This window comes from Balaenoptera borealis, assembly GCF_965194805.1.
Source record: "Balaenoptera borealis genome assembly, chromosome: 8".
Taxonomy (NCBI): domain Eukaryota; kingdom Metazoa; phylum Chordata; class Mammalia; order Artiodactyla; family Balaenopteridae; genus Balaenoptera; species Balaenoptera borealis.
In genome coordinates, this window is record NC_138865.1 from 108,766,102 (window position 1) to 108,781,522 (window position 15,421).

A 15,421-nucleotide genomic window follows, 5' to 3' on the forward strand; every position below is an offset into this window, starting at 1 on the left:
GATTCTAAGGAATGAGCATGAGGCCCTTCTCTGGTGGCAGAGGGGGTGATGGCTGCAGTATGACAAGTGGCAGTAGTACTTGCCATTGCATCCAGTACCCAGTGTTAGGAATGTTGATGGTGCAAAACTAGAGCATCTAATGCTCAGTGGTGATGGCAGTGGCATATTCAGTGCACCTCTCTGTGTATGACTGGGCCTTATCTCTAGCTCCATGTCCTGAACTCGGTTCAACTGGAGATTCTGTGAACCCTTTAACAATCTTTTAGTAAAGTCCATTTCTGATTAAATCAACAAGCATTCATTTCTGTTTTAAGGCCTGTATTAAAACTGAAGAGAAGGGCATTCCAGGCTGAGGGAAGAGCAGAAGCAAAGTAAACGAGAGGCCAGTTAGCTTAGTGATTAAGAGAGGAGCCTCTCAGACTAGATAGATCTAAATTTGAATCAAGGTTCTACATTTTACTAGCTGTGAGACCTAATTCAATGTATTTAAACTCTCAAAGCCTCAACTCCTGCTTAGTAAAATGGAGATAATAATACATATTTATTATAGGTTCTTTTGAGAATTAAACAAGGTGATGATAATTCATTTAAAGCTCTTAGTATCTCACACAGAGTAAAACCTCCACAGATAATTGTTTTATTAGTAATATTGATGATGTAATAACCATGATATTTGGGGGTAAATAAAAGCAATCTGATTCTGTTGGCGTTTAAAGCACAAGGAGAGGGGTGGTAGGAAATGAGGACAGAGACAGATTACAGAGAAGTTTTAAATCACATTGGGAAACCTGAGCATTACGCGCTGGGGTCACTCATGGTGAACACATAGGAGAATTATCTTAAAGTATAAATATTGTATTAAATTATTAACTAGGAGACTGATGTGACCAGGTTTTGCGCTGTATGTGTATTCTCCACAGCTATAGTTATATAGTTCTACTTGACCATAGTACTTGTGCACTTGCAGGATGTAATAATATATTATACATTGTTACTGTTGAGTCCTGATGCCATACAAACTGAAGCTATTTGATTCTAAATCAAATCCTCCAACATTGTGTATATCCTCTGTCAATATGTTTGCAACTGGATCAGAAGAGGTTGGTTCTATACTTGAAATAATAGCTTCTCCTTGCCTGATCTGAGAGACAACTAGCCCTTCAGTGAGGAGGGAAGTTTATAAAATGGGGAGGGGGAATGCATCCTCGGGTGACTGGCAGAAGTATGAATCACATTTGCAAGTCTGAGATTCTTCTATGACTTTTGTATAATCAAATATCACCTGCCACTTTTTACAACATGTTGTTTTGCACCAGCATCTTCATCTAGAGTCCATATTAAGTTAAAGATGAAAGGTTTTATTGTCAAGTCAAGAACAGTCAATACTATCATTTTGCAGTGTGTGGTATTTCTTGCCAAATGCTAATAAGCATCACATTGTCTCTGTTAGCCCCGATCCTTCTGGCGCTGAGTAGACAATCTCATAGTTACTGTTCAGTTCTGCTTTACATTTACATGTAGTCTACCTGCTTACCCTCATCTAATTTCTACCATTATCTCCTCTCCCTACCTCCACTCCACACCCATATCTACCTCTGAGAAACACTCTTTGATCTAATTTTGATTTTCACAGCAGCTACTGAAATCAAACCTGAGTCAAAACTGTGTTATTCAGAACAAGCGCTGAGAAGGACAATGTATGGGCTTGCTGGTGGAGGCTCTGGGAGGCTAGGGAAGGCAACAAAAATGGAACCCAAAATGTGCTCTGTAACCACTGAATGCTTCATTTCATTTTCTGCTACTCCCATCTGCTTTGGCAATGCAGCACAGTTTAGTCAAAAGAAAAAAAAAAAAGCAAAACACAGACTTTTAAGTCAGCCAGAGCTGGGTTTGAATTCTAGGTCAACACTCAAGAATCCTATTAGGTTGGTACTATTATACTCATGTTACAGAAAACAGTATAGAAGCCCAGGGAGATTATGTGACTTGCCCTGTGTCTGTGCATGTAACAGGTCTCATTTTATAGTTAGAGAAACTAAGTCACAGAGCCATTAAAAAAATAAATGTGCTACGGAACTTACAAAGTGAATGAAAAGAAAGACTGGAATTTATTTCTTGTGACTGCTATTCCACTGATCAGCTGGACCATTCAGCCCTGCCTTTGTGGACAAGTTGAAGCAACAAACTAACTTAAAAACTAAAACCAGTTGAACAGGATAGGTTTGTAGGCAATACACCAACAATTCAGTATAATAATAAATACCCAACAGCTAGCTTGCTTTGTGGTTTTGGTACATTTTATAACCATTCATTAACCCACACAACATCAAGGGATGGTGGGGCTACCTTGTTAAAGCAGTTCATATAGAACAGGTAATCAAAACACGCTGTAGAGTTATAAGGAATATGAAGTCAAATGAGAAATCTACAGCAAAAAAAGCCCAATGCCTTCCTCTAATCAAGCCTCAATACAGATATAAAACAGGATAAATACGTTGGAATACGAAGCATTCCATCTTTTCCCTCATTATTACCGTTAACCCTTCCCAAACTGCCATTTCATCCCTATAAACAGCAGATAGGACTGAAGAGAACCTAAAAGCTACTCGGTTCATGCAATTTCCTTCAGAGGAGACAACTATCCCTAGAATATGTTTAAAGGAATTTCACTTTTAAAGACCATTCTAAAATTAAAAGGAACTAGAGAATATGACGTTCTCCTTACAATAAACAGTGTTACTCCTAACCTCTTCTTTTTGCTCAATACATCAAATAAAAACTGTAGATTTTAAAAAATAAACAATAAAAATCTAATAAGATCCCTGGTAATATGCCAGTTTCTAGGAAGCATGCAAGACTGAAACAAAAGTTTCCAAAATCAGTTATCTAAAGAGTGCAAAATTTACTAAATAAAGGTTATTTAACATTCTCCAGCCAGGTTGAAAACATTCCTACCCCTTATCATTTTCCCTGTGACTAGGCAGAATACATTCCTGTTTCCAACTGAATATATTTCCCCTTCCCTCAGAGCTTAGCTGTCTCCCTGGCAAGGATATCATATAGAACAGCTGTTGTATTACCAGTATAAAAGCAATCCCATCTGATCTAATTGCAAAACATACGGATAGACTGAAACCAAACTTTTGGGAGCTCTGTATCTTTAAAGGAAGAGATAACCAAAGACCATCTATTGGTAAAGGCTGTGAACAATGTCATGAATTCAAATTCTGCACAATTTAAGCAAGATCTATTTCAAAAAGCTACTTTAATTAACTTTTAAGTTTATGCTTTAAATTCCCTAGACAGAATGAAATGGATAAAGAATCAGCTCTGTTTTCAGCCTCTGCTAAGATCTCAGTTAAACCTTCCCTAAAGGTACCAAATCTTAGATGTGTCTTCACTACCCTGACTTGTTAGGTGTCAGGAACAGTTTCCTTTCTTGGGTATTGTCTTCAGCAATCTCCTTTCTTCAGAACCACAACTCACTGAGACTAAGCAAATATCTCTGATGCAGATCAAAATTGGTGAGTCAATCACAGAAATTAGAAAGTGGCCCAGGGTAATATCGCGTGAGTTGATCTCATATAAGTGGAGGCTTATCAAGCTTATCATAACTTTTTATTCATTTTTTCATGTTATTCATTTATATTTATGATTGTAAAATTAAAATTGGATACATTCATTGAAAACAAAAAATTGGAAAATCCAAAGAAACACAGAGAAGGAAATTAAAAAGACCCATAATCCCATTACTTAGCTTTAGCCACTTAATATTTTGGTGTATTTCTCTCCTTCTATGTATACTGCTACTTAACATAATGTAAGCATTTTAATAGATGCATAATAGTTCAGAGATTACCATAATTTCTTTATTATAGAATTTTAGAGTAGAAAAATTCCTATTTCAAATATCTCTACTGAAAAAAACAAACCCAATATATAAACCAGATGAGAGTAGAGTTGATTAAAGTGTGGGCGGTGATGCGGGGGTGTGAGGTGAGGGTGGGGGTGGAGGGCCCAGAAGTAGACCCACTTGGCCTCCTGAGTCCCTATACTGGCTCCCAAACACATCTAAGGAACCCTGGCTTCCCAAATAGTACAGTTTAGAAACAACAAATCTAGCCTCTCTCATTTTACAGATGAAATTACTTGCCCAAGATTACAGAACCAGTAAGAGAACTGTGAAAGACCTTAGGGTCCCATGTCTTACATACAAGGGCTCTGTTTTCCAACTTTAGCTACTTTCTCTACAAAAGGCATCAGATTTACATCTGTATATTGCTGTCCTTCCTTTAAGAAAAATAGAAGGGACAAAGTTATGTAACAAAAAATGAATAATTAATGTAATTTGCTAGATCTCAAAGAACTCCACTTGCCTAAGTAGGTTCTCATACTATTCCTATGAGTAATGGAGAAAAGGAGAAAAGTTCGTTTCTAAACTAAGGAAAAGGCCATGAGATTACATTATTTTCCTCAAGAATACACTACACATCTAGTGTAGCTACAAACCACTCCTTCTTCTTCACTCATTCAATCCTTAAATTTTTATTCAGAATCTATTTTGGGCTGGACGCTGGGGATACAATTGTGAACAGAACAAACAGAAGTCCCTGCCCTCATGGACTTCATAAGCCTGACAGTTTGAGCAAGCTGCTTTCTCTTTCTGAACCTCAATATTTGCCACCCATAAAGTAAGGACAATAATATTTAACTACTGCTTTGTCTAAGAATTAAATAACATGATGTAAGTAAAAAAAAAAATCCTGGTAGGTAACTAGGCATATAATAGGTGCTCAGTTAACATTAATTACCTTTCCTCCCAGAGCGCTAAATATTAGATTGGTAATGAGAGGTGAGAGAGTACCAAGTTCCTTTGCTACTCACACTGATTTGAGGCAACAGAACAAGTATGTTAAAATAATTCCAAACAGATTCCTACACTAGGAAAGAAGTAAATAATATTTCCATCTGAAGAAATGAAATTTACATGAGTTCTCCCAATCAAGTTCTGTAGTTTGCATTGCTACCTCCATTACCATTTACTTTCAATTATTACTGGGCTCTTTCCATAACATTCAGCCCCATACAGTACTCAGGAAAAAATATATAAAGTAAGTAATCCTCTTCCCAAAATGCTATTTTTCCATCCCATAAATATGGGCAGCTAAACCAGTCAAAGATTTACATTCAACAAAATAAACTTAAAGGACAACAGTCTGGGACTTCCCTGGTGGCACAGTGGTTAAGAATCCGCCTGCCAATGCAGGGGACACGGATTCGATCCCTGGCCGGGGAAGATCCCACATGCCGTGGAGCAACTAAGCCCATGCGCCACAGCTACTAAGCCTGCGCTCTAGAACCCGTGAGCCACAACTACTGAGCCCACGTGCCACAACTACAGAAGCCCGCGGGCCTAGAGCCCATGCTCCGCAACAAGAGAAGCCACCGCAGTGAGAAGCCTGCGCACAGCGAAGAGTAGCCCCCGCTGGCGGCAACTAGAGAAAGCCCACGCGCAGCAACGAAGACCCGATGCAGACAAAAAAATAAATAAATAAAATAAAATAAAATAAAAAGGAAAAAAAAAGACAACAGTTTGATTTCTTTTTTTTTCTTTTTTCTTTTTGGCCACACCATGCAGCTTGTGGGATCTTAGTTCCCCAAGACAACAGTTTGAAATACAAAATACCAAATGTGAAACCCACCAAAAACCTATAAAGTTTTCGTCTATATTCACCAACATAAGTACCAACAGAGATCAGAATCTGAGGTTTTACTGACTCATATAATACCCAGAAATCTACAAAATATGGATGCCGAAGTCTCAGAGATTCTAAGAGCACCTTGTAAACCGTAAAGCACTGCACACTTGTTAATTATTAGAAGCACTCTGTTCACTATTAACTTTAATTAGATTTCTACAGGGGAAATTCTGTCATTCAAAAGATCAAATATTTGCTTCTCAACCAAATTAAACCTTTTATATTGCTATTTAGTCCAAATCCACCTACCTAACAAAAACTGCTCATATTATTCATAAATAGAAAAAGAAATTTGCTACTTATTCAAAGTACTGGATTTTTTTTTTTTTTGGAGGCAGATAACTTCTGTTATGAGAGGTTTTTTTTCTGTATTGTTCCTCAGGAGAAGGAAAACAAAAACAAAAAACAAAAAACAAAAACAAGAACTGGACAATAAAGAAGATCCAGAACAAAAAGAAAATCTTTTCTTTCATTTTTTTCTAAAAGAAAGAATTAATACCATATCTTGAATATTGTATAAACTATGTCACTTTCTTATCAAGTGGGCTTAATAATCTAAATTAAACAGACTTTAAAAACAAATTCATAGGGAAAAAGTCAAAGTCACAAAGAAAGACAGGTTTTGTTCTGAGTGCAAAGTGTTCAACCCTGTGCACCCTGTTACCAGGACATCTTCAAGGACCTTTTGTTCCCCTGGAAAGACTTCTTGGAAGAATTAGGTTTTGAGGAGGCATTGAAGGAGGACAAATGGGAAATTGTTAAGTAGAGAGGATAATTTGGTTCCTTAAAGAACATGAAAGAATGGATGGGTTCAAGAATAAGAGACAAGAGTAAGAAGAACATACAGAGGAGCTTAAAGTGAAAAAAAATGAGCAAGGAGAACAGAAGATTTTATTTTAATGAAGAAAAAGTAATAGGGAAAGATTTTTCAGACAGTAATACTTATCTGTGGAACAGTGGCATTACTAGAGGGATTATTCTGACACACATTTATCACATGTACTTAAATAGATACAGTTAAAAAGAGTTGAGTAAACCTTTACTGTGATTCAAACACATATGTATCCAGACATAATCTTTATCTTTTTCATAACAATTTTTAAAATATCTCCCTTCAAAGTTACGAGTGCAGTTAGGGTCGTTGTTTTTAGTGAAAAACAGATATACCAAAACGCATACTTGAAAAAAAGACTAAGAGGGGCTTCCCTGGTGGTGCAGTGGTTAAGAATCCGCCTGCCAATGCAGGGGACACGGGTTCAGGCCCTGGTCCAGGAAGATCCCACATGCCACGGAGCAACTAAGCCCATGCGCCACAACTACTGAGTCTGCGCTCTAGAGCCTGTGAGCCACAACTGCTGAGCCCGCATGCTGCAACTGCTGAAGCCCACGTGCCTAGAGCCCATGTTCCGCAACAAGGGAAGCCACTGCAGTTAGAAGCCCGTGCACCGCAACAAAGAGTAGCCCCCGCTCGCTGCAACTAGAGAAAGCCCGCGCACAGCAACGAACACCCAATGCAGCCAAAAATAAATAAATAAAATTTAAAAAAATTTTTAAAAAAAGACTAAGTGACCAAAAGAGATACCTATAACATAATCTCAACATTAGTATTAAAGATGTTTATATTATATCTAAAGAAAACAAACAAAAATAAAGATCAAGGCAAAAAGCATGAATTAAAGCTATTTTTAACTAAAAATATCATCTAACACTGTCTTTCAGCCAAACAGATCTTACATTTCTATTCTCTTCTGATCTATTAAGCGCCCTAGAGCAGTAATCTCTCTACCCATAATTTACCCATCAGTAAAAACAGCACCATGATACTTTTCTTCTATTCTTTTTATAAGGGTGCCAAGATGTCTGGAAGTTAATATATACATGCTTAGAAATGCTGAGATGAAAAGTAATACTCACTTTAATTTTATGGATCTTTAAAAAAAAATCAAGATAAAAAGACCTAGTTAGATTATTTCAATGTGTAAATTTTCAACTAGCCAGAAGGCTTCCTGGGGACATAATTCAGTAGATCTGAAACTAATGCTTGGGAGTTTAACTGTGCTGTTCCAGAAACTAATCAGACTAAGGAATTTCTGCAGAAAGCTAGGCACTCAGGCCAGGAATAAGATATAGTGAATTTGAGAAGTCCCTGGGCCTAGCCCTAAAAAGACTACAGACAATCCTCCCTATCACACACCATATTAGAACCTAATCAAAGGAAGAGTTAGAGCTATAATTGTACAACATTGTAAAACAGAAATTTTGAGGAGGTGACTGAATAGCACACAAGAGAATGAAGAGAGTAAATGCCAAAGAACAGGTGAAAAATTTTCAGACTAGTATCCAAGGGCAAATATTTTTAGCAAAATGGTTTCCTTCTCTTATCTTCTATATAACTATTTCTTTAAATGCCAGTAATATGGATTCTGGAACCACAAAGGCTGGGTTTGAATCTAGGCTCCACCATAGCTGGGCTTCTCTGAGTCTCAGTTTCCTTATCTATAAAATGAAGACAGTAATAGTACCTAACTCAATTATACCTAACTGTTGTGAGGATTAAGTAAAGTAACATTTGTAAGGCACTCAGAACAGTACATGTAGCATAGTAAGTACTATATGTGTTTGCAATTACTATTACAGCGGTCCACAATCCCTCAGACCTGATGTAAATACCAGAAGATCCAAAAAACCAAAACTTTTTCTGTTATTCATTTGGCAGCAAAACCTGACCTGAACAAATGCAAGGCTATTTATAGCTTTTTTAAAAACCCACTCAGTGTGAATATACATGCATTTTGCTGCAAGTATCTTCATGTGTTTGATTACAGGATGCTGCCCTAGACTTCACTGGGGTGTATTTATTAACTTCCTAAAATCTGAAAAATTCTAAATTCTGAAACACACCCAGCCCCACAGGTTTTCGATAAAAGATTATGAACATACATTATCTTTGAAGCCTCAACAATTTCTATTTCCTTAAAATGAATGGTATCTTCTTAAACAACCATAAGCAAACGACACCCTGAACCTAGCTGTACAGAATTTTAGGATGAAGAAAACATTTCCCAGTACAGGTAGGAGGGCCCTGAATTCCCAGAATGCTCCTTTCAAATAAAATCCATTCACAATATTTTATTTACATGCCATAGTAGTCAGCGCTTTCAAACTCTAAATTCTAGGACTTGTTTGAAAAAAAGCCTATTCTCTTAACTTAGATCACAAATAAATGATTAAGGCTCATTTCGGGGGCATTCATGTGCCCTGAATCATGGGTACCAAATCATCACAGAACTTTACAGCTGGAAGAGACCTTTGAGAACTAATCTAAATCATTATTCCTTCCCTTCCAAACTGTTTTATCATCCATAAATGTACTCTCCCCTATGAGGTAAGAACAACCTGCCCTAACTTGTCCTTAGACTCTGTCTATAGGAACACCCTGTAGGTGAATGTGAATAAACTGGGTGGGGTACATTGACAGACTCGGGATCCAAAATGATGGGTTGAATCTAACACAATAAATCTTACATGCTTGGCAAATGTCTCAGTTTATACTTAAGAAAATAACAAGAGTTTCCAAGTCCAGAATGAAGACAGACTCATCTACTACATGTTTAAAAAAAAAAAAAAAAAGAAGACTTAACTATCTTAATGGACTCAATGAGTCAACTACATAATGTGGCTGCTAAAAAAGCTACTGTGATGAGGAACTAACGGCATCAACAGTAGTACAGCATCCCGAAAGAACAAGGTAACCGCCCTCTCTACTATGAGCTGGTTAGAGCACATCTGGAGCAGTACGTTCAGCTCTGTGCTCAACACTCCAGGAGAGACACAGAAAAACTGAAAAAGTCCAGAAGAGGGGTAACCAGGATAGTAAGGGAATCTGAAACCATTTCACATAACAGTTGAGGGAGCTGAAGTTATTTAGCCCAGACTCAGAGGGAACATGATCACTGTCTGCAGATCCCTGAAGAACTGTCATGGCCCAGAGAGAGCTGACTTGTTCTGTATGGCCCCAAAGGGCAGAGCCAGAACCAGCTGGTGTTAACCACAGTGAGAAATATTTCAGCTAAGTCCATGGAAGTGTTTCTTGCAACGTAGAGCCACGTTAGGACGCAGTGGCTTCTAAAGTCATATCTAGCCCTGAAGGTCCGTAATTTTAAAAATCAAACATTTGTCATCTCTTCAGTCTCTTACTGTTGATAACTATTATTCTCTAGTATCACAGCTTCTGCCTTCACCCTTCTTAGAATGTCCTACCCAGCCAACCAATCAGTCAAATGTTTTGCCAGGTCTGTGGGAGGAAAATGCTTGCTTGCTGGGCAATTAGTTTCAGTTTGCAGATCAGTGTCCCTATAAACAAAAGACAGCCCTAATTGAGGGGCAGGCAAGAGCTCCGAGCTAGACCGCCTTGAAAGAAATTCTTATTAATTCAAGGAGCAGCTAGAAGACCCATCCAAACACGTAATATATTATCTATGGTGTTCAGCCCTTACAGGAACATTAAAATAAAACACCCTGTACCCGTCTTCCCAAATGCCAGAGAATCCAACTTTGCCAACCTAACTAGGTCTCTCAAATTCAGTTAGAAGTTTTCCTTCTGTCAAAGAGATGCGTTTACTGTTTGAAGTAGACTAGAACCCATGCTCAGATAGAAAGGCCATACTCGATTACATTACTGTAAAGCTAAAACTGCCCATCAGTAGGCCCACAGAGGCAGTTCAGCTTCTGAGAACTAGACACGGGCAATCCATAGTGAATTCACAGAAAACTACAAGCTATGAAAAATTTAAAACGCAGGAGAGCTACAAAAATTGGACATCCTGGGCTTCCCTGGTGGCGCAGTGGTTGAGAATCTGCCTGCAAATGCAGGGGACACGGGTTTGAGCCCTGGTCTGGGAAGATCCCACATGCCACGGAGCAACTAAGCCCGTGAGCCACAACTACTGAGCCTGCGTGTCTGGAGCCTGTGCTCCGCAACAAGAGAGGCCACAACAGTGAGAGGCCTGCGCACCGCGATGAAGAGTGGCCCCCGCTCGCCACAGCTGGAGAAAGCCCTCGCACAGAAACGAAAACCCAACACAGCCAAATTAATTAATTAATTAATTAATTTTTAAAAAAAATTGGACATCCTTCTAAAACTTCTGTTGCTCAAAGACCACCATAGACATAGATATATGGTAGTCCATGGAAGTTACTAAAAGCCTTGAACAGCTCAGATGGCAAATATTACTCAATCCAGCTTTACTTCTCTTGAAATTGATTTGGAGTCTACAAAACTCCAGCCAAAGTACTAGAGAATATAATATATACGTGATGGACTGAACAAGAACACATTCTTCCCTGTGCTTTTTAAAGTGAAGCCTAGAAGCAATCTAAGTGTCCATAAACAAGGGATTGGTTAAATAAGTTATGGTATACACTTACAACGAAAAATGCAACTGCTGAAAAGAATAAGGTAGACCTTAGGTACTGACATGAAAAAAACAGTCCATGATACATAGTTAAGTGGATACAGCAAGTCGCAAAACTCTACGACTTGCTATAACCATATATAATTAATATATGTAACATATATATAATTATTTCATTTTGAGTTTTTAAAACCTATTTTTAAAAACCCTGTGTTTATGTTCATATATGCCTAGAAAAATGTCTGAGAAAAGATCAAACTGCTAACAGTAGTGACCTTTAGGAACTGACTGGACCTGGGAGGCAGTAAAGGAGTGACTTTCACTCTTTCCTTTGTAGACTTCTGGTTCTTTATAATTTTTGCAAGTAAAGGTTACCTTTGCGGACAAATGCTGTATGAGTCCCCCTGTACGAGGAACCTGGAGTAGGCAAATTCACTGAGACAGGAAGTAGAATGGTTGTTGCCAGGAATTAGGGCGATGGGGTTGGGAAGTTATTGTTTAATGAATACAGAGTTTAAGTTGGGGAAGATAAAAAAGTCCTGAAGATGGATGGTAGTGATGGCTGTACAATTTGAATGTACTTAATACCACTAAACTGTACACTTAAAAATGGTTAAAATGGCAAATTTTATGTTATGTATATTTTATCACAATGAAAAAGCAACTTAAAAAGGAAAAAGTTACCCTTGTGACTTAAAAATAACAATACAAAAATTATTAAGGTAAAATAACATCAATTACACAGACATACACTAACCATTCAAAATAAGCAATCTTCCTACATAAACACTACGGTGTGCTTCAAACTTCGGAAAATCTAATTCATCCTTTTCTACTATATTTTACTAAAACAAATAAAAATCACCACAAGTCTCTACTACGTTTCTCAAATGCTTTCTATCCCACAAAAAAAAAAAAAAAAAAAAAGAAGAAGACCTAGTCATAAGGATAGCTAACACACACACCCACAGTGCTTATTTACTCTGCACGGGGAACGGTTGTTCTAAGCTTTATAAATGTACTAAATTATTTAATTTTCACAACAATCCTATGAGCTAAGTACTATTATTATCTTCATTTCTCAGATGAAGAGAGATTAAGTGACCTGCCCAAGATTATACAGTTAATAAAGGGCAGAACTAGGATTCAAACCTAAGAATGGACTCCAGAGTCCATACTCTCAACCTCTATGCTTCCTGCCTCTCAGTAATATGTCAGTCTCTCTATAGGAAGGCCAAAAACGGTTACAGTCAAAATCCAGCTAGTTAGTACAGCCCTTGAAGCTGGAAGAAATACAAACTTGGCTTTTTATGGGTGAATAATCTGCATTCCTTCTTATGTCAATGCCAAGCTCCAATCCAAGATGTGACTGTATTAAGGCTCATAATCATGTGGGAAAACTCTCTACAAATTCAATTATAGTCCAAAGTCCATACCTGACTCCACAGTAAATCACTGAGCCTAAGAATTAGGTCAGAGATCCATTAATATAAATACAGCTAGACAAAATGGTTTGGACAAATCAAACCCCAACTCAAAGCAAAGGAATTCAGAAACTCTTGACTAACATCTTGACAAGGTAGGTTTTATTTGTTTAGTTCCAGGCCCACTTCAGATCTCAAGGGGGAAAGAACAGAAGTTGTCTCTAACTTTGAAGACTTCAATCAGCAGGAAGAAGAGCTTTATTTTCTACGGGGACTCAGACAGAAATTGGCTTTTATCAGCATCAGCAAAACTGAACATTCCCCTTAAGGGGGAAAAAAGCTGGCATCCCTGCTTAAAATGTGTATTTGTCCAAACATATTGACCTTGTAATTGAGGAAGGGAAAAAAAAAATGGTGCAAGGAAGGGATTTAACCTAATTTATAAACGTGCTCAACCTAGATACACACCTGCCCCAAATGACCTACTGAATCTATTTATTTGCAGGGAAAGCATGGATTACAATGTCTTTTTTTTGGCCTCAAGTGGCCTGTACTACTGTTTGTAAACAAAATCCTCTCAATATCTTTTCCACCTGCCACATGCACATCTGATATTTATATAAACAAGGAGAAATGAACAAGGAAAGTGGAGCTATAGGAGGAATCCCTTAGACTCAGTTTTTGACCAGTTGGTTTCAGGAGGTACTGGGCTGGCTTTCAAACTTCCCCAAATCACCCAGGCGGAGAGGCAAGGTGAGCGAACCGAACGCAAAAGTTTGCGCCCATTAGCCTGTCTGACAAAGGCCAGAGAGCCCTGTTTGGAAGGAGGTGCGATGCCTTTCCACGCAGCAGCCGCCCCCCTCCCGAGGAAGCACAGCCCAAGGGGGGACAAAAGACTTTCCAGATCGGGGGCTGGGGGGCAGGCTAGCTGGAGCTTGGACCTCCCCTTGAGAGTCGAAATCTGGGGAACCTTTGGGGCAAGAAATGATCCATTCCAGCCAAGAGCCCAACGCTAGAGGCCGGGGAGGGGAAAGGCACTGGCAGCCGCTGGGAGGGTCCGGCGGGCGAGGAAGCACTGAGACTCACCTGGGGGAGGCGGCGAGGGGGCCTCGGTGGCAGGTGGGGTGGGCGGGACGCTGCTGCTGCTGCCGCCACCGGGGAGAATGGAGGTCGGGATCGGGGGAGTGGTGGGCGCCGGCACCGTGGTCGCTACTGGGGTGGTCGGCGCCGGGCCAGTGGTCGTCGAGATGGTGGTCGGCGCGGGTCTGGTCGTTGCCCGAGCGGTGGTCCGAGTACGTTCCACCGCAGGAGGTGTGATCGGCGAGGGGCCGAGCGGCGCCCGAAAGGTGGTCGGAGCGGGTCCGGCCCTGGCCCGAGAAGGGGTGGTCGCCAGGGTCTGGGCTGAAGAGGACGCAGCCAGGGGTCGGTGGACGGTAGCGCGCGGGGGTCCGGTCCTCGGGGCCTGGGCCGTGGGAGCCATGGCCTTAGAGAAAGGGTGACTGGGCTCACCCCCGAGCCCCGGGCCCGGCGACGCGTCCACCTGCCCCGCGGCCCCGCCGCCACCGGTGACATTCCCCGCTGAGGTTGCTGAGGCGGCGGCGGCAGCGGCGGCGGCGCACAACAGGGCGAGGCCGCCCAGGCTCGGCAGGCTCCTCATGGCGCGCTCGGCTTCGCCATTCATTCATTCATTCAGTCAGTCGGTCGGTCAGTCATCTTCTCCTCCCTGCACTCGGACCAGGGAAGCCGCCGCAGCCGCCACCGCCACCGGGCGCACCATCGCCACCTCCCTCTGACAGGCGGCCGGCCCCGCGGGCGGGACCCAGCGCGGAGGGAGCGACCGGGCCGTGAGCGGACAGCCCGCCCTCCCCGATTGGCAGTCTGACCCGACCAATGGGAGGCCACGCTAACTCACGTGACCCACCCGCTTCCCGGCCTCTTTGTGGCCCCGCGGGCCAATCAGAGGACGTCAAGGAGAGGGGGCGGTGCTAAGTCGGGAGGAGGGTGGTGCGAGCACAGCACCAGCCGGTCCGGCTAGCGGCAGCCACGGCTTTGTCTGCCCAAGGAGCGGGGCGCGGGCCTCGGGCACCGGGCGCCACGGAGCAGACAAAGGACGCGCCCCGCGCGGCAGAAGCCGGGCCAAGTCGTCTGCTCCGCTGGGCGGCGAGCGCGACCCGGAGCGGAGAGTCCGTTCTCGGGAGCTTCCCCGCCCTCTTGAACAATGGGGCGCCGGCGACGCGCCCGGGCTCGGGTGGAGACGGAGCTGGAACCCCCGCGATGGGTGAGGGCGGCTGCAGTGAGGATGTGGAGCCCAGCATTACCTCTGCTGCCCGAGAGCACCTGGCCTCGGCCCTGCGAGGTCTGCGCTGCTTTCCCATTTCAGAGATGGGGAAACTGAGGTCCTTGTTGAGGACCTCACCGAACCAAGACCCACGCCCTCATCAGACACCTGCAGTGGGCCAGGTGCTGTGCCTGGCAGGACGGGGGTTCTAAGAGACCCGTCAGGAGCCGGAGGTGCAAGCTTCCTGCGTGGGGGAGACAGGCTCACATGCACACTTTACCCTAAAACCCCGGGGAGAGTGGGATCGGATGGGCTTGAACCTCAGCTCCAAGTTTCCTGCTGAGTGGTTTTGTGGCCTGAGCGCAGTGTTCTCACCTCTAAAAAGGGGAGGATAGAGAGCTAACACCCCCAACGCCCCCATCCCCCTCTTACAGAGCTGATGTGAGAATTAAGTAATGATTTGAAAGGGCTTAACGCAGTGCCTGGCCCACAGTAAACCCTCATTTATGCTTACTACACTCAGTGTACTGTGTTAGGACAAGACCC

General features: G+C 41.8%; 1 protein-coding gene across 3 annotated transcripts in view; it reads right to left on the bottom strand.

The window, feature by feature from the left end:
- Window positions 1-14,463, bottom strand: part of MEGF9 (multiple EGF like domains 9) — an 85,409-nt gene extending 70,946 nt beyond the window's left edge. For 2 of the 3 annotated variants that reach the window (XR_014247502.1, XM_082402264.1), the window contains exon 1: window positions 13,684-14,459. Coding sequence is in view for 2 of the 3 variants with exons in the window: in XM_082402264.1 (XP_082258390.1) it covers window positions 13,684-14,278 (595 nt within the window). In the remaining variant the exon portion in view is untranslated. Of the gene's footprint in view, window positions 1-13,683 lie in introns of all 3 variants that reach the window. The other variant, XM_082402265.1, reaches the window with a different exon arrangement.
- Window positions 14,464-15,421: the final 958 nt, after the last annotated feature.